The sequence below is a fragment of the Equus asinus genome, chromosome 11, assembly GCF_041296235.1.
Source record: "Equus asinus isolate D_3611 breed Donkey chromosome 11, EquAss-T2T_v2, whole genome shotgun sequence".
NCBI classification, from domain to species: domain Eukaryota; kingdom Metazoa; phylum Chordata; class Mammalia; order Perissodactyla; family Equidae; genus Equus; species Equus asinus.
Genome location: NC_091800.1, coordinates 55,816,544 through 55,834,008, shown reverse-complemented (window position 1 = coordinate 55,834,008; position 17,465 = coordinate 55,816,544). Strand labels below are relative to the sequence as shown.

General features: G+C 31.2%; 1 protein-coding gene across 16 annotated transcripts in view; it reads left to right on the top strand.

The window, feature by feature from the left end:
- RBM26 (RNA binding motif protein 26) overlaps window positions 1–17,064 on the top strand; it is an 87,756-nt gene extending 70,692 nt beyond the window's left edge. For 13 of the 16 annotated variants that reach the window (XM_014862935.3, XM_070520031.1, XM_014862934.3 and 10 more), the window contains 2 exons: window positions 6,780–6,893; window positions 8,509–9,655. In XM_014862935.3, the coding sequence (XP_014718421.1) occupies window positions 6,780–6,893; window positions 8,509–8,598 (204 nt within the window). In that variant the 3' untranslated portion in view covers window positions 8,599–9,655. Of the gene's footprint in view, window positions 1–6,779; window positions 6,894–8,508; window positions 9,685–14,058 lie in introns of those variants that run through there. The other 3 variants (XR_011506616.1, XM_044779835.2, XM_014862932.3) reach the window with 3 other exon arrangements.
- Window positions 17,065–17,465: the final 401 nt, after the last annotated feature.

Sequence of the window (17,465 nt, the reverse complement as noted above, 5' to 3'; positions counted from 1 at the left end):
GCTAGTCCGAGTTTACATTTCCCTGACTTTCTTATAAATTTTTTGCTCACTTTAAAGATCTAGATAAGGTTCGTACTTTGAGATAGCTTGACTGGTATCACAAATTCATAGATTGAAACATTTCGTGGGTAGTACTCCGTTATTCTCAGTTATTGATGTATTGTCCCAGCTTTGGCTAGTGGCTAGTATACAGGTTTGTTCTTCAGTCCTTTTAACAGGACTCTAGTGGGCTATGAAAGTTTCTTTGCTTTCTCATAGGAAATGGTATTCTAGATTCATCTTATACATTTTATCTTCCAGACCTGGCATTTGCTATTTCTCTAGGGAGCTCTGATTCTTCTTACTGGGCAAAGATATTTAGACACCACAATCTGAGTACTAGAAGTGCTCGGTGCTACTGAATGTTACTGTCACTAAAACTTTTCAGTGGTCAGAACTGGGAGTGAAAAAAATAGGCGTATATTTGCACACGTACGTATATACACACGTGTATTCATATATATACACATATATAAGGAAAATAAGTTCAAAGGTTATACTGATATTTTCCATTTGATTCTGGTCTATAGGGTTTTTATACATACACACATAAAGAGAGAAAGAGGTAGGTAGGTATGTAGAAAGAAAAAGATAAATTCAGAACTCATACTGATACTTGCAAGTTAATTCTGGATTATATGATTTCTGCATAACCTCATGAGTCTTAATATCTCTATTTCCTTTTTTTCATGTTTAAAGCTCACCTTTTTCACTGACACCAACATAATTATGTGTGTTCTCTATATAAGTCTGAGAATAATAAAGTCACCTTTACTACAAATAATATAATTGCTGGGAAAAAAAGTTTAATATTTTATAAGTTATCTTATCCTTATGGTATATTACATCAGGTATGTATAGCATATACTTAGCACAAAATCAATATTTGTGGCTATTGAGACAGTTTTAATGAATATAAACATTTTTATTTGGGAAGGAATTTTTAGATGACAATTCATCGTCTAGTTTGTCTGATTTATTGTTGCAGTTGTAGTTGTCTTTATATGGTAATAAGAAAATCTCCATTTACCTAGATAAGGAATTGTAAAGTATAACTTTTTTTTAACAGTCTCTTTGTAATTTCAAAATATGCTTCAGTAAATTAAGGATGGTGCAGGTATACAAAAATTATTGAACTGGCAACACACATTAATTTATTGTTAATGTCCATTGTGTTAAAAGTTGCTGGTTTACACATTTGAGTGTTTTTTAACTGCTTTAAAAAATAGCCATAAATTTTATTTTTTAAATTAATTTATTTTTTGAATAGACAATACATATTCATGATATAAGAACTCCAAAGATTGTGAAGTAAGAACTAAATCTTCTTCTCATCCTCATTCTTGGTTTTCAAGTTCCCTGCCCAGAAATTTTTAGGTGGGTGTTTTGGTTTGTTTATATTTTCAGACTCACACTATGAATCTGCAAGAATACATCAGTAACTTTTTTCCTCACACAAATGGTGGCATATGTGCAATATTCTTCTCCTTGTCTTTTCCACATTAACAGTCTATCCTGCAGATCATTTCATATCACGAGTTGCCTTATTCTGTCATTATCGCATAAGGTATTCCATTATATGGATGTGCCAAATGTAATCAACCGTACTGAACTTTAAATTCTTTTTATTTTTTACTGTGTGGCAGTGAATATTTTTGGTGCATATTTCTCCATGTATGTATATTAATATGTCTATAGGATATATTCTTTATATCTTATTGCTGGGTGAAAGGATATGTACATTTAAATTTTTGATGAATAGTTCTAAAATTGCTCTCCATACAGGTTCTACTGCATTTGCTTGCTCATCAAAGATGTATTGAGAGTGCCTTTTCCCCACACTCCTGCCATAATGTGTACTGTCTACGTAGTGGTTTTACCAGTTTTCTTATTAAAAAAATCCATGGATATGTAAGCCGCAGTGAGATAACAGTTTTATCTTTGTAAAATAACTCATTTCAGTTTTATTCCCTTTTTTCTCATGACTGAAGTTGAGTGATTTTCACGTGTTTAAATGTTGTTTATTTCTATTTCTGTCGGCTGGTAATGTCATTTGCCTATTATTTTGCTGAGTTGTCTATTCTCCTGATTCTTTTTGAACAAATTATAGGTGCTCTTTCTATATTAGAAAATCAGCTTGTAAGTTATAAACATTTTTATGGATTTTCATTTGTGCTATATTTTGCTGTGCAATAATACTGTATTTTCCAGTTAATTTTTTTCTGTAGTTCAAAAGGCTTTCACCAAAGATGATAAACATTCTCCCTAGTGCTTTAATAGTTTTATTTTTCCCTTTTTTATTTTTTAGATTTTACATTTACTTTTTTTTTAATTCATATAAAATTTATTTGGGGTAAGGAGTGGAATAGGGAGCCTGCTTGGTTTTATTGAGTAAAGCTAATTTTCCAAACTTATGTGACATATCCTTAGTATATAAAAATTTTTCATATGTTTATTTGGGTGTGTTCTGGACTCTGTTGTCTTACATTGATCAGTTTTCTTTTCGTGTGCCTCTTCTTCACTGTTTTAATTAAACTAACTTATAATATATTTTAATGGTTTGTCAGGGCTGTTGTTTGGATTCCCCTTCAAGCCAAATTATTCATTTATAGAATCATTTTGGTAGGTTTTATATGTTCATTTTTTACGTAAACTTTAGAATAAGTGTGTCTGGTTCTAAAAAGATAGAATAGTTTGTGGAAGAATTAACATCTTAATAATACTAAATCTTTCTTTAGAACATTGTATTTCAAGTTCTTCAGTCTTTTTTTATTCTCAAAGAACATTTTAAGGTTTTCTTTATATAGATAATATATATTGCTTATTAATTTTCCCCTGATAATTTATCTTTCACAGCTATTTTAAATGATGTCTTTTCTTCTGTTATGTTTTCTAGTGATTGTATGTAGAGAAACTATTCATCTGTTTTTATTAAATATGTAACTCCCATCTTACCAAGTTATCTCTTGATAATTTTAAATTTTGTTCTTCTGAGTTTTCTGGGTATTCATTCATTCAATCATATCACTAAGTAGTAGTAGTTTTACCTTCATCTTTCACATTTATACACTTATTACTTTCTGTTGTTTAATTCCAGTACCTTTGGAAAATGTTAAATAACATTAGTAGCAATAGTCTCTTACTCATGAAATGAGTGAAAATGATAAATCAGTGAAAACACTTCTAGTATTTTTAGTATTATGTATGATACTGGCTTTTTAGGTTAAGGTAGAATACAAACAATTCTTGTTCTATTAAAGGCTGTAGAGATTTTTGATCATAAATGAATTTTGTCATGTCTTTTATATATTTATAGAAAGAAGAGGGGTGATGTTTTTTCCCCTTTCATCTATTTATATGGTTTACCAATATTGAACTAATCGTTCACTTCAGGTGTAAATCTCATTTGCTTGTACTTTTCTTTGATAAATCACTGAAGTCTTTTTAAAAATTTTTTATTTTTGTTTGTTTTGACTTTTAATTCAATTTTCAAAAGTAAGATTAGTTTGTAGGTTTGGGGGGAATATTATTTTCATCACGTATCAATATTACCTAGCTTTATAAGAAGTAATTGAAAAGTTTCCACCTTTCTTTGTACTCTGAGTTATTTTAACTCATTGGAGATTTGAAGATACATGTTTCTTAAAAGTTCTGTGAAGCTTGTAGGTTCAACAGATTTTTAGATCATGTATCTTTTAAAAACCTTTTTCTTTTCTGTAGAAATGATTTGTTTAGTTTTTTTTTCTCTTCTGGCTTTAGTTGGTACTTTGGTAGTTTCTCATCTAGATTATCCACTTTATTTGCATTGAGATGAGCAAATTTAATCTCCATCTGAGCTTATTTCCCTCACTTTACTTTCTTATTTTGTGTATTTTTACATTTAGCCCCATTTCCTCCTTCATGACCACTACCAGTTTGCTCAAATAGGCATCCTGTAGAATACATTTAAACATGATATTTTTTATTAAAGTTTTAGAATTAGTTATGAAATTCATTTGCCATAGTACACTGTTACAAAAAGCACTGGTCTGATTCATATTATTGAACAACAGTAATTAAGACAGTATGATACTGGACTTGGCCAAAAGATCCCAAAGGTTGCAAGGAGAAAATAACATTAGAATAACCAAGAATATTCTGAAAAGGATGAGGAATCATATTGAACTCATTATGAAATAAAGAATTAATATAGTAATCGTATGGAGTAGACAGATAATAGAACAAACTAGAGTCCAGAAGTAGACTTAAGTATATATAAGGATTTTAGTGGATTACAAAGGAGATGTTTTATTTAAATCAGGGAATAAAACAGATTATTCAGTAAATGATGTTAGGACAACCAACTAGCTATTTGGGAAAAATAAGGCATTATGTGTTTATTTTTTATATCAAAATAAATTCAACTTGGATAAAAGTTTTTTCTTTTTTTAATATATGAGACCAGTAAAAAGCTAGAGGATTTCTGAAAAGAGTCTTAGTGCAGAGAGGGCTTTTTAAGGCCTAGCACAGTATCTAGAAGTCATAAAGATAAACATTGATAAATTCCAGCACATGAAAATTTACAACTTCTTTCTGGGAAAAACAGAAGAACAGCAGTGACTCCTTCCCCTCCAATAAAAACATGCATCATAAAATCAAAATCCAGTTGAGAAAATATTTTGCCAAATAAATATGACAAAACACCATTCAAGAAATTGGTTTAAATATGCTAAATATATAATATATGTAGCCATTCAAGGAAAGTGACAAATCTCTTGGAATGGATATGGGAGGAATCTATGAAAAAATTAGGTTATTTATATAAGAAGGAAGTTGTAAAATCAGTAAAGTATGTTCCCATATATGTGTCATATATATGTGTATACTCAAACCTTTTAGATATGTGCATAGGAAAATATTTGTAGGACTTTTTCCCTAACTCTTCATAGATTGGTGGTTATCACTAAGGGATGGGATAATCATGGATTATGATTTTTTACATTATGTGACCTGAAATTTTTGAATTCTTAAATGACTAGGTTGCAGAAGAATTTTTTTAGCATTTAAAGATTTTATGTTGCAAATTACCTGAAATAAATTTGCATCTTCAAAAAGCAAGAACACAGTTATTTCAAAAATTTACACAGCCAGGGGCCAACCCGGTTGCATAGTGGTTAAGTTTGTGTGCTCTGCTTCGGTGGGTTCACCTGGGGTTCACAGGTTCGAATCCCAGGCGCAGACCTAGCATCTCTCATCAAGCCATACTGTGGCAGCATCCTGCAAAATAGAGGAAGATTGGCACAGATGTTAGCGCCAATCTTCCTCACCAAAAAAAAAAAAAAAAAAAAGTGAAAAGTTTCTGATGGAGCAAGGTTAATAAAAAGTTAAATATACCTGCTTTGAAAATCATCCTGTAAAAAATTTTAAAATGGAAACTTTAGAGAGTTTTGGACTCACCTTATAAATTTGAGTAAGTGTGTGTTGAATGTAGAGATTTACAAAATTAAGTCATCAGAAATTTTGTCATGAACTTACAGAAAATGTCAGTAACATTTTTTGCCTTTTGTAGCTGAATGAAAAGATGGGTTTTATGAGTAGACATCTTGTATGAGAATTGAAATTCCTTCCAGTAATATATTTTTATGTAACAGTTATAGCTTAAAAAAATTACAAGTTGTTTCTGAACTTAAATATCATCTATAAGTACTTAAAAAATTTAGTTATGTGACATTGTGATGAGGCCATGTACTAAAAACTCCTGAGCTGCATTTTAATAGGCATAATAAATTTATCACAAGTTTTTATGTGCAGATTTAAAATTTATACCTGGCGACTTTAATATCTCACAACTCATGGTCAGATGTCATTGAACATGTAATTGTTTCTACATTTCACATTATGCTGCACTTTGAGATTGTGCTATAAGTCTTTTGTGACTATGAGTTATTTTGGTATATTGCTAACACTGATTTACATCAGTTCATGTTACTTTAATTTGAATGCACTATTTCCAAACCAGCCACTTAATGTAGCAAGTACTTAGATTTGACTATTTACTAAGTTTATTTTATCATATGCCATTCTGAAAGATTTGTAGGGAGTACTTTAGTTTTCGTAGAAGAGTTTGGGGTTTATTTCCTTCATTGTCATATTTATATTTTGTAATAGTGATAGATCAGTCAAACATTTTATGGTTATTTGTTATTTGATGTAATTTGCGTGTATACTTTGCACATGCAAAATTATTCTTATGTTTTTCAAAGGTTTCTAGTCCATAGTTACTATATATGCCAATTGTAAATTAACAGGAATTAAAATGGATAAAATGCATTTAGCCTATTGATCCTAATTTACTAATTTAGAGTTTGATTCAGAATCTCCAGCCAGGATCTTGAAGTGCTTTGGGATTGTTGCCTTGAATAGCAATTATCATTGTTTTGTAAATGTATAGACACAATTCTTCTTCAGTAGTAAATTCTTCAGTAGTGAAATAGCTTTATTTAATTATGACAAATTGTTCTTGTTTTCTTTTTAAAGGATTTTCCAATCACTAGGCTGATTTTAAAAGTAAATAACCATGAAAAGTAAATTATAAATCATAGCAATAATAATAAGTAGAGAAGTAAATATCCACAAAGCAAATGAATAAACTGTCTTCACTTGTGTTTATAGTTTAATTTAAATATTAGGTACAATAGCATTTCATTTTTTTCTTCAGAAATTATTAATGTTCTGTATTTTAATGTTCTTAATTGTTTTAGGCTGCAGTTCATGGAGCTCGTTTCAAAGGGCAGGATCTAAAACTGGCATGGAATAAACCAATAACTAATATTTCAGCTGTTGAAACAGAAGAAGTTGAACCTGATGAAGAGGAAGTATGTTTGTTTTTTTTTTATTTGTTTTTGTTCACTTTTTTATATAAAATGTGATTTTATGGCTGTGATTTTAACGTAAAACTTTTATTCCTGAGCCATATTCCAGGCAGGGGATATCAGATAAATGCAAACAACTTTAAATTTTCTGGGTTAATGAGAACTGTGGATTGCTAATCCAAAAAGAATATATGAAAATCATATATATACTCAGTTTTCATTTACTCTTGAAAGACAATAATTATTCATTAGATTTTTATCCACAGGAAATCTTTGTAATATTTTAAGTTTCAGAGTATATATTCTACTCAATTGCTTTATTAACATTTCAGGTTTCCTTTATTTTAATTCATACTGTTTTAGTCTATTAGAGTGAATGTCTGCTACATGATAGATACTGTGATAGGCATAAAAATGAATAAGACACGGTCCCTATTATCAAGGAGCTTATAATCTGGAAAGGGGGGTAGTGACAGACACTTAAGAAACTAAAATAAAAGGCAGACTGATATGCTGAATAAAGATTTGAACAATATGTTGTGGGAACCCAGAGGAAGAAGTGATTGTTTCTGTCCAGAAGAATCTTGAAGGAGATGGTAACGGTGGAGCTGAAGCCTAAGTGATAAAAAAGCTTTCCATAACCAAGAGCTGGGATAGGAATAGAGTTGAGAGAGGCATTTTAGGCAGAGGGACAAGTGTGGAAGAATACGTTTTTCTTGGGTAACAGCAGTTAGTCTGATGGCTGAGAGGGGTGAGCATGAGGAACAGGGAAGTGGAAGAGCCCTTTGAAACTAAAAACTTAAAGATAAGCAATTCTATTTTGTTTAATCATGAAATAAGGCTGTAGGAAAAAGTTTGAGGAAGCTAAGCAATAAAGGTAAGGTGACAAAACTAAATGGTTCAGTGTTTTACCTTTGTTAGATTTTCATAATGGCGCATTTTGTTTGAAGAGCGTTCAAGGGTGTTATACATTTCCATAGTCAAATGCAAGAATAAAATGTGAATTTTGAAACTCATGTACATGATTTGTCATTTTATATTTTAGATTATACCTTTGTCCTTCCATGAGTTTGAATTGAATGGGGAGAAAAGCAGGAGAGCTCCTGGTATTAGGTATTTTGAAAAGTTTGAAAAGCAGTCTGAGAAGTTTTTATGAAGAAAATGGGGAAAAGAAAGGAATGCTATAAAAGAAAATGTTTGTTACATGCAGCAGAAAGGAAATATAAATCTTGATAGACTTTTATACAAGTTATTGGTGATTTAGTGTTCAGAGTTAGGATAAGTCAAAGACGACTTATTTATTTAATTTGTTTTAGAAAGTATTGGGCAGTGTTTGTAGGGATAGAAGACGGCATAATTTGATAAAGAGAGGCAGGAGAAATGGCATGTACAAAGACTTTGATATTTCTTCAGTGCCTGTTTGATGCAAGCAACAGGATAGATACCATAGAGAAACGATTGAGTGACTAAAGGTGTGCTTTTCTTTGTTTCTTGAATATTCTAGCTGTAGAAGTACCTTTTGTATTCGACTCTATTGAGAGAAATCAGTATTTAAAAGTGTCACCTTTTTTCTTTTCTTTTTTTTTGGGTAAATTCCTAAATGCATTTTAACCTAAAGTTTCAGGAAGAGTCTTTGGTGGATGACTCATTACTTCAAGATGATGATGAAGAAGAAGAGGACAATGAATCTCGTTCTTGGAGAAGATGATTTGACTGATCATTGATCTGCATATGCTAGAACTCTACCTGTGTTTCATTAGTATTATCTAATGTACTTTTACATATTTGTAAAAACAATTTTTGGTAAAATGTGATGAAGATGGATTTCACAAATAGACAAAAGAGAAGAAAACTACCTTCTGATCCTGTATTTTGAAAGATTGATGTTTGCGTTTTATTTCAGTAAACGATTGCTAAAGACATCACACTAGAAACATATGCAATGTTTTTATTACATACTTCTACTGAACATTACGGAATTCTTTGGGTTCTTTGTAATTTAATGAATAGGTCTGAAAACTTATGACCAATACTTGTTATAACTTAGAGGATTTTGTTTTACTCCAAATAAGGAATGAATTTGCATTTAAAATCTTAATGAATGTTTTCAAAAATGAATAGATAACATAGTACTCTAACTAAAGTCTCCAAGTTATGTATTCATATTACATAGTAGTATGCTTAGGCTTTACTATGTATTAGCCTTTTGTTGGACTTGTGTATGTATTTTACCACATGGGTTTTAATGATAATGGTGTATGACTGCTTTGCATATGAGTCCTTATGCATTCAGATGTTAAAAATAAAGTGGAATGGTCTCTTAAAAAGAAAAGAAAAGAAAAAAAAGCAATGACAAAAAAAACAAAAAACAAGACAATGTTCCTTGATTTAAAAAAAGAAAAAAGAAAAAAAAAAAAGAAAAGAAAAAACTTTAAAATAAATAGACCATTCCAGATGGTGATCTACCCTTCTTCCCCCCAATTATCACAAAAGGAGCTATAATCACTAACTTATTCTTAATAATAATGGTTACTAGTACCTTTACAATAATGTACAATCCAATGTTTAAAATTTATACCACTTCAGTTTGGTTTGATCCTATAAATTTTCAACAGATGTCTTAAAATTTAAAAGCAGGCTGATTAGTTTGGAACCAGACTTCAAGTAGAGCTAACATTTGGTGAATAAGAAAACATCACATTACATTTTGGATGTATGAAAGAAAACTTGACCATTTGAAGATTTATGAATAAAGAAATGTACTATAGATACTACTTTAGGAAAACACTGTTTGGTAAGTGTTCCAGTCTGATATTTTAAGTGTGCATTTCCTAAACTTGTATAAAAATCTTTGACATTTGCAGCAATATTGTGATTTTTAAGTGGACTTCTCTCACAAGTGAACGTGATCATTGAAAGTTGATACAGCAGTTTCCAGGAAATAAATGCATTCCTTGTAGAATGAGAGGGTGGGAGATTACATATTTATCTTTTAAAATTCATCATTTTGGTTGCAAGTGTCCTGAGATCATAGTGATTATATTAAAAGTCACATTAAAAAAAATCACTTTGTTCCCATACTGGGGTCCTCACAATCACAAACTGTAATTCCACTACCGTAGTCTTTTGCCAATGGAGTAACTAGTGGGTGCTGTTCCTCTTTCTTTTTTTCCCCCCACACTTAGGGTTAAAGTTGTATACATGTTCTTGATGGTATACTGTTTCATAGGAATGTTTTGTCTTGCAGTTGGTGCACATGTTTATATTTAAAATTTCCAGATCAGATTTCTTTCGTCAAAATAGTGACTTTACTCAAAAACTTCTTTACTATACTTAGATCTGTGATATCTTTTTATGTAGTCTCTTGTATGTTAACTATGTGCTATTCTGATTCATTAGGTAAGTTTGTTTTCTTTTCTTTTTAGTAGTCGTGAAAGGTGCCAAATTGGCAGAGGCTCACGTTTCTTCTCTTTACACCAAACAGGTATTATAAAGAAAGAAAATCTTTCAGAGGCCAATTAAATCTCCTTGCTGATTTTTGGCTTTATAATTTGATTAGTAAATGTTAGCCTGATGTTTTAAAAATTACTGTAAACTTCCCCTTGTAATGTAACTGAAATTACCTATTATTTATTTAAATCCATAAATAGCTCATCACTTTCCCAAGTTTTAAATTCCCTAATAACCTAAAATTAAAGTGTTTTAAGCCGTGTTGCTTTTAAGTGAATCAGAAGACAAGTATGTTTTGATTGATTTGATCCCGAAGTAAGGGATTAAATATTAGCAATATTCATTAGGTTTACAATTATATTTTTATCATTAATATGATCTTAATGTTACTTAGTGTTTAATTGCTATTGAATTTTTAAAATCAATGAGTATGTTTAGAAATACTAATGCTCTATATATACTTTAATGTGTTCTCATTTAAAACTTAAGATATCCCTTCAAAGTAGTTGTTAATTCCCATTTTACAGATAAGGAAACTGAGGCTAATAGAGATGGAGTGACTTGCCCAAAGTCACAGCTACTGAGTGGAAGGACTAGATTTGAATGCAAGCATTCTGATTTCAGTGCCAAGTTCTTTTTAAAAACTCTGTATTGCTACCTCCTTCCTAGTTATTGATTGAGCATGAGATTGTCTTTGCAGTAAATGTGGTAGTTCTCGCACAAAATTAGTAGGTTTCTTGGTCATTAGCCAGTTCATACCTTTACCCTTTCCTTTAATACAGCACTTTGTTCATATCTCTGTTACAGTACTTATGTTGTAATATAATTTACCTGGTTTATGTCTGTCTTCCCCACTAGATTACAAGCTCCTCTAGGAAGGGGACCATGTCTTATTCATCTTTTTATCTCTAGTGATTATCACAAAGCCTGGCTCATAGTGGGCACTCAGATGTTTGTTGGATGAATTAATGAATGAATGCGTATTTAAATCTCCAAAAATGGAGTGACAATTACCTCCCTTGTTAATTCTTATCAATTTTTCGAAATTCTTTCTTGAAGGTCTTCTCAGACATTGGGACCATTTTTCTAAACAATTGGTACAGTTAACTTATTTGCACCAGTGGGGTTACAAATACTGACAGAGGAATACACACGTAGTCTTAGTGGGATTTCCGTAGCAATTAGTAAGCCATTAATGTTTTGGAGTCTTAAATGTTGTAGTCAGTTTCAGGAGTAAAATAGCTTTTTGGACAGTGTGTAAGGATAGAAATGCCAAGAGCCGCCAATCTAGCCCATCCCACTAATTTTTTTATATCTAAAGATGACCTCGTGTAGAGTGCCAGACAAGGGTTAAGAGATTTAGCTTTTGGTTTCAGCTCTGTAACTGATTCTCTGGCCTTAGACAAGTCTCTTAACTTATACAGGGCTGTTTCCTTGTCTGTAAAATGAAAGGGACTGGACTAGATGATCTTTAAGGTCCCTTTCACATTTATAGTTTCCCTGGTGTTATATTAGTGTTTGATCTAAAACAGTTTAATATATCTATACCAATTCTCCCAACCTGTTGCTGCTATTGTTGTTTCTGTCATCTTATCAATGGAAACAACTTAGATTTGGTTATGATAATTTATATAATGTGTCTTGGTACAATTTGTATATAGTGTTCCCGAATGCTTGCCTGTGCTGGCACAAATTCCATTCAACCTATAAAGTATGGATTAACTTCTGCATTCTCTAGCACTTTCCCTTCCTGTTTGTAACTTTTCCTTTCACTTCTAAACTCAAAGTTTAAAATTCTTTCCTATTAGCATATGCTACCTAAAACTTGAAACAGTTTTGATTCTCCAGTTCTCCTAACAAGTTCTTAGTACAGATCTGGGCTGAGTTGGAAGTGAAAAAAGGATTGAGAACCATGTAGGTAGCTACTTCTTACAGAAAAAACTTGAGGGAAATTATATATTATTGGTTAAAAGATTGATTAGGATTACCTCAAGGGATGGTTGAGTTGTCATTTGACATACTTCACTCAGTATTTTGTGTCTCTACTTAAGCAGTGTTGTTTTAAATGTTATTGGATAATTGTAACATTTTAAAAATTAATTTTAGTGTTCAACCAATGCCCAAGCATTTAATGAAATCATGTTGCAGGAATGGGAGAGTATTCCATAGCTCTGTTTTATTGTAATATGATCAAATGTATCAATCAGTAGTTTACTGTAAAGATAAGACTTCACTGTTTTAGCTGATTACCTGTAGAAAGTATGGCTGAGCTTAATTGAAGGAAATTTTTGTTACTAGAACTGTTTTATGGGAATTGTATTTCCAATCTTACTTGGAACACTAATTATTGACTCTAAGGGTTACAAAAAGAAAGCAAACAGTTCCTTGTTTGGTATGTTGAAATATCAATGGCTATTTTAGCATATTATACAGACTTTATCAATCTATATTTTCTTTCTTTTGTCCCCTTACCCATAATGTGAACTAATTATAGAAGATAAGTTTTAGTCCTTCTAGAATTTATATAAATATTTGTGAGCTTTTTTTCTTCCCGTTCAAAAGTCTTTTAGCCTTTTAAAGCAAAAATATCCTGCTTGAAATTCTGCCTAATTAAGTTAGTTCGCTTTTTGGTCTTTTTCTCAGAGCTTTTCTTAATCTTCTAAAACCCTGTAAATTAAAAGTGGAAATTAAATCATCATTGTACAATATTTGTAAGGCAGAAAGAAAATTTCCTTTTCCCAGATCTCAGGAACTACCTTGTTCTTGTTAACTTCTTGAACTGGCTAGTTGCTCTAAGGTATGTATACAGGCTTTTAGAGAAGAGTAGTTTTTTTTCTCTCTAATCATTATTTACCTATCATATGACAGCAGATAATCTTCTAAAGTAGCTACCTAAAAATCCTAAGAAAGAAATCTTGGTGAACATGACTGCCATGCTCAGTAATTTCTAATGAAAACATCATACTTGTTTAGTAGGAAAATTCCTAATTTGGTAGATAACTTTCTTGCAGTTTATCAGTATTATGTACTCATTACTTAGTGTAAATGGAAGAATTTTTATTTTACTTTTTTATATCAATTTATTATACTTGCTCCTTCCTAATCCCTACTTCCCTGTTACTTTATTTCATCCATCCCACTCATCTTCCCATCATCCAAAGTCAGTCTTCCTTTGTATACTAAGCACTGTCTCATTTTGATGTGTTCTTTTTATTTCTGTTGTTAATCATTGTGCTTAGTATAGAATTTTCCATCATATAGTGTGATTAAAGAGTGAAATGATTATCGTATGGAGTTTAAGGAAATTAGATGTATCTCACAATTACTTTGAAATTTTTGGGAAACTTAAGAAAATTCTTTTTTTATTTTTGTATACAATATCTTGGAATTTGTTCATGATTTCTTAAAATTACTCTTCCTAGTCACACCTCTATAAAAATTTACTATCTGGTTTCCTAACAAAAAATTTTAGATCACAGCCAAGTTGTAGAGTTCTGATCTTTGCAACTTAATGTTTTAAGGTAGCGTAACGCAGAGAGGTTCTGTTAAAATCACTTTAACTCGAAGCTGATATTTTGTGAAATTTGCAACTTTGTGATTCCTTTTTTAAATAGATTTTAATGTTTAGAAAACTTGGAGATGAATTTATGATGTGATTCAATTTTTAGATTTATTTACTATTTTCAAAGTGTTTTTTAATAGTCTTCTCTTTTTCCAGCAGAGAGAGATCATCATTGCCTGAATTTAGCTTTGTGACTACAACAGCAAGACCTGTTCCTGTCCAGAGACGACTGTTATAATAATATCATCCTATCATTTTATGTTTGCCCTTTATCAATTTGAATAGATGTTTACATGTACTATAATTAGCATTTTATCTTTACAGTTCTCTAAGGGTACATCTGAGTCCTGAAGTATATCTGAGTGTGTGCTTTGTCTGGTCTTATTCTTAAGTGTTTTTCTCTCCTTACTTTATAGCCGTTATTTTTTAAATACCATAAGCAGGAAAAGGACCTCTTGGTTTCTTAAAATGAGATAAGTTCAGTCTCAGCCAAGTTGAGAATTGTGTCTAGGAAATCTATAAAGCCATGATACTATGTTCGTTAGAATAAACAATTTAGAGTGAAAAAATGATTAAAAATTAAGCATGGGTTTGGTTATAATTTTTCTGGGTTTTAGGATACATTTCTTGGGTTAGAATAGTCACTTAAAATAATTTTGAACAGATGGTAAAATACTTTTTACACACTGTATAACTTGCCTATTTCTTCTAAATATAGTTATTTAGAAATCGTTGCCAAGGCAACTTACCCGAAAGAATTTTTTTTTAATTCTTAGCTCTTCAAAGCCCACAAGGAGAATAATTTTCTTTCTTTTCAAGTAGTACAGGATGATCTGTGGATTATAAATATTGAGAAATATTTATTAAATATCTGATTTACAGTTTTTCATATTTTCCTAACTTGCAATCAAGACATCAAAGACAATCTTAAAAGCAAGGGAAAATAGTGTTGTGTGTCTAACATTGTTAAAGACTAGTTTTCCTGTCATAGGTTGGTGTATGTCCATATTATTTATTTAAAAGCAATATGGCTTAGAATTACTTATAAAGAGTTATTAAATCTTATCCTAAATATTCACCCAAAATACCCTTTTTATAATGGGCACTATAAAAAATTTTTTCAGAAAATTAATTTCTGAGTATTCCTTCTTAGATTCTCATGAGGCATTTGAGAAGTTGGAAGTTATACTTCGTGGCAACTTTATTAGGAAAGTCCAAATTGTATGTGATTCTATTCACCTTTGTTTTTTCTTTTTAGTTTCATTCAGCCATGCTATTTTCACTTTTTTGTGCAAAGTTGAGTATTCTGCAAACACTTTTCTTTCTGAGTACACATTGCATTTGTCTTCATGAAAAATAAAAAGAATGAACACATCATTCATAATGTAAGTTATCTGTTTTGATCCACATTAGTTGGAGACAGCATGGTTAAAGTTAGGCTTGGTTTAAAGGAAAAGCACATATTTTGGAAGATCTTGTAACATAATTATGACCTAGTAGCCTACAAGGCATTTTTAAAATTAAACTTGCAAACCTAGCATATAGCCGCAGGGAGTTCGTAAATATTTTCCAGATTAGTTAGTATTTTTTTCCTTTTCAAGGAAAGATTCTCTGCCCATCTAATAGTGGTTTACCTGCTAGGTTAGAAACCTAAAGAACATTGTCTAAGAGACCGTACTTGCTGTTCATAGTTTTGGTTGGTTAGTGGATGTGGACCACATACCGCCATATTCTATTTTATTTTGTCATCTTCCTTTTTTCCCCCCTTGCTTCTAAATTAAAAACAAAATAAAGCAAAACCAAATTGAACGTGCCATTGGGAATCAGAAGTTGAGATGATTTCGTTTTCATTAAGATCATTGCAGCTTTTGGAAATTCCAGTGAGATCCGGCAGGTCAGTTACATGTCTGAATTCCGACATGTTGATTAAAGATAAGGATTTTCATTATTTCATTTTCCTGAATAGGATTCTCATGGAGCTATGTATAGATAACTGTACAGAATCACTTTTGTGTAATTGAATGAAGCAGTTTACCTCTGCATGATTGCATTATGGAAGCCTTTTATATATCTTTATATTTTTCAATATACTTAGATTTTACACTATTAGCTGCTCTGGTCATGCTATATTTGTTTTTTTTTAAATAGAGTTTATAAATATTTATGCTCAAAATACAGATCAACTGAATATTTTTGGTCTTGTTTACAAGATGAAAAATACTTTAAAGTGATGCAGCCCCTCAAGTGTCTTAGGAAAAAAGTCATTGGTGCTACAAAACCTTTCAATATCATTTTTGAACCTGTTATCTAGACTTTGCTAGGCTTCAATCTGTGATTGCTTGTGACTTATTCTAATCTAGCAGCATAATTGTAAAAGTGGTCTGTGGTAAGTCAGGTAAAGATCCCAGCCCAATAGAAACACCCCATAATTCAAAGATATGAAGCAGAATGACAGTATACTCATTTATGCCCAGCTTCCTAAAAAGAAAATAGTTTCTTCATTTTGTCGTTGGCTCTTTTGATAAGAGGAACGGTGTTTAATCTGGCTAGAGTGAAAAAATGATGCATTCAGCATGGCTCAGTTTTCCCATATTTCAAATGGAAAACTTTTCTAGTCCTAAAATATGGTGTTGTCCTGCTCTGCTTTAAATTCCCATCTGTCTTTTACTCAACAAGAGGCAGTGTAATTCTTAAATATTTATAGAACATTTGATGAGTTGCAAAGAGACGTATGATTTACAAGTTTTGCGTTGATGTGTAGATTGTTTTCCACATCTACAAGTCTTCATTCCAGCACCTTAGTGAATGTTCTTAAGATACAATTTTTAAGTATCAGCAAAGCATTCATAGATGTTTACTTTTGATTCTTGGAATCCTGAACCTGCTTTGGGTGTGATGTTACTTCAGAACATGTTGTCTGGCACAAGATTTCCTTTAAGAAGTGGTTTAGTTTAACTCAGTTTCTGTGGATTGTTGAACCTAAAAGCACCAAAGGAGTCTTTTCTTGTCTGGAGACTGGATTGTTCCAGTTTTTAATACCTGTGCCCATAAGTATCCCATTTCACGAATGTGTGTTGGCATGGGGAAAAAAAATTCCCTGCTCTTTGAGTGGAGCGAAAGTAATTGGTTAAGCTGTAGCAGCTTTTTTGTTTATTTTTAAAAGTGATAATAAAACTTGAACTGAAAAAGGTAAAACTTGAACTAGAAAACTACTCTTGTATGCTTAGAATGTTTATAGTATTACATGTTTATGTGGAGTTGTCAACATTTTTATTATTTATAGTTGAATTATGTTGTTTTGTTTGTTAAATATCCATAATGTTTATTATTTTTATATTTTGGAAAAATTTTTTAAATAAAGTAGTCTTACTAAAAGCAGTTGTTAACTTTTTAAAATTGTCTTGCATTTTGTCAATTATATTAATATAGAATAGAAAGAAAAATTTGCAGCCCTCAGGCATTGCACAATTGAGAATTCTGAAAATGTTTGTACAAAGAAATGGCTCCGTGTTGCCTCTTCCCCTCTTTACCCTCCATTCTCACTTTAAATTGTTCTAAGTTAC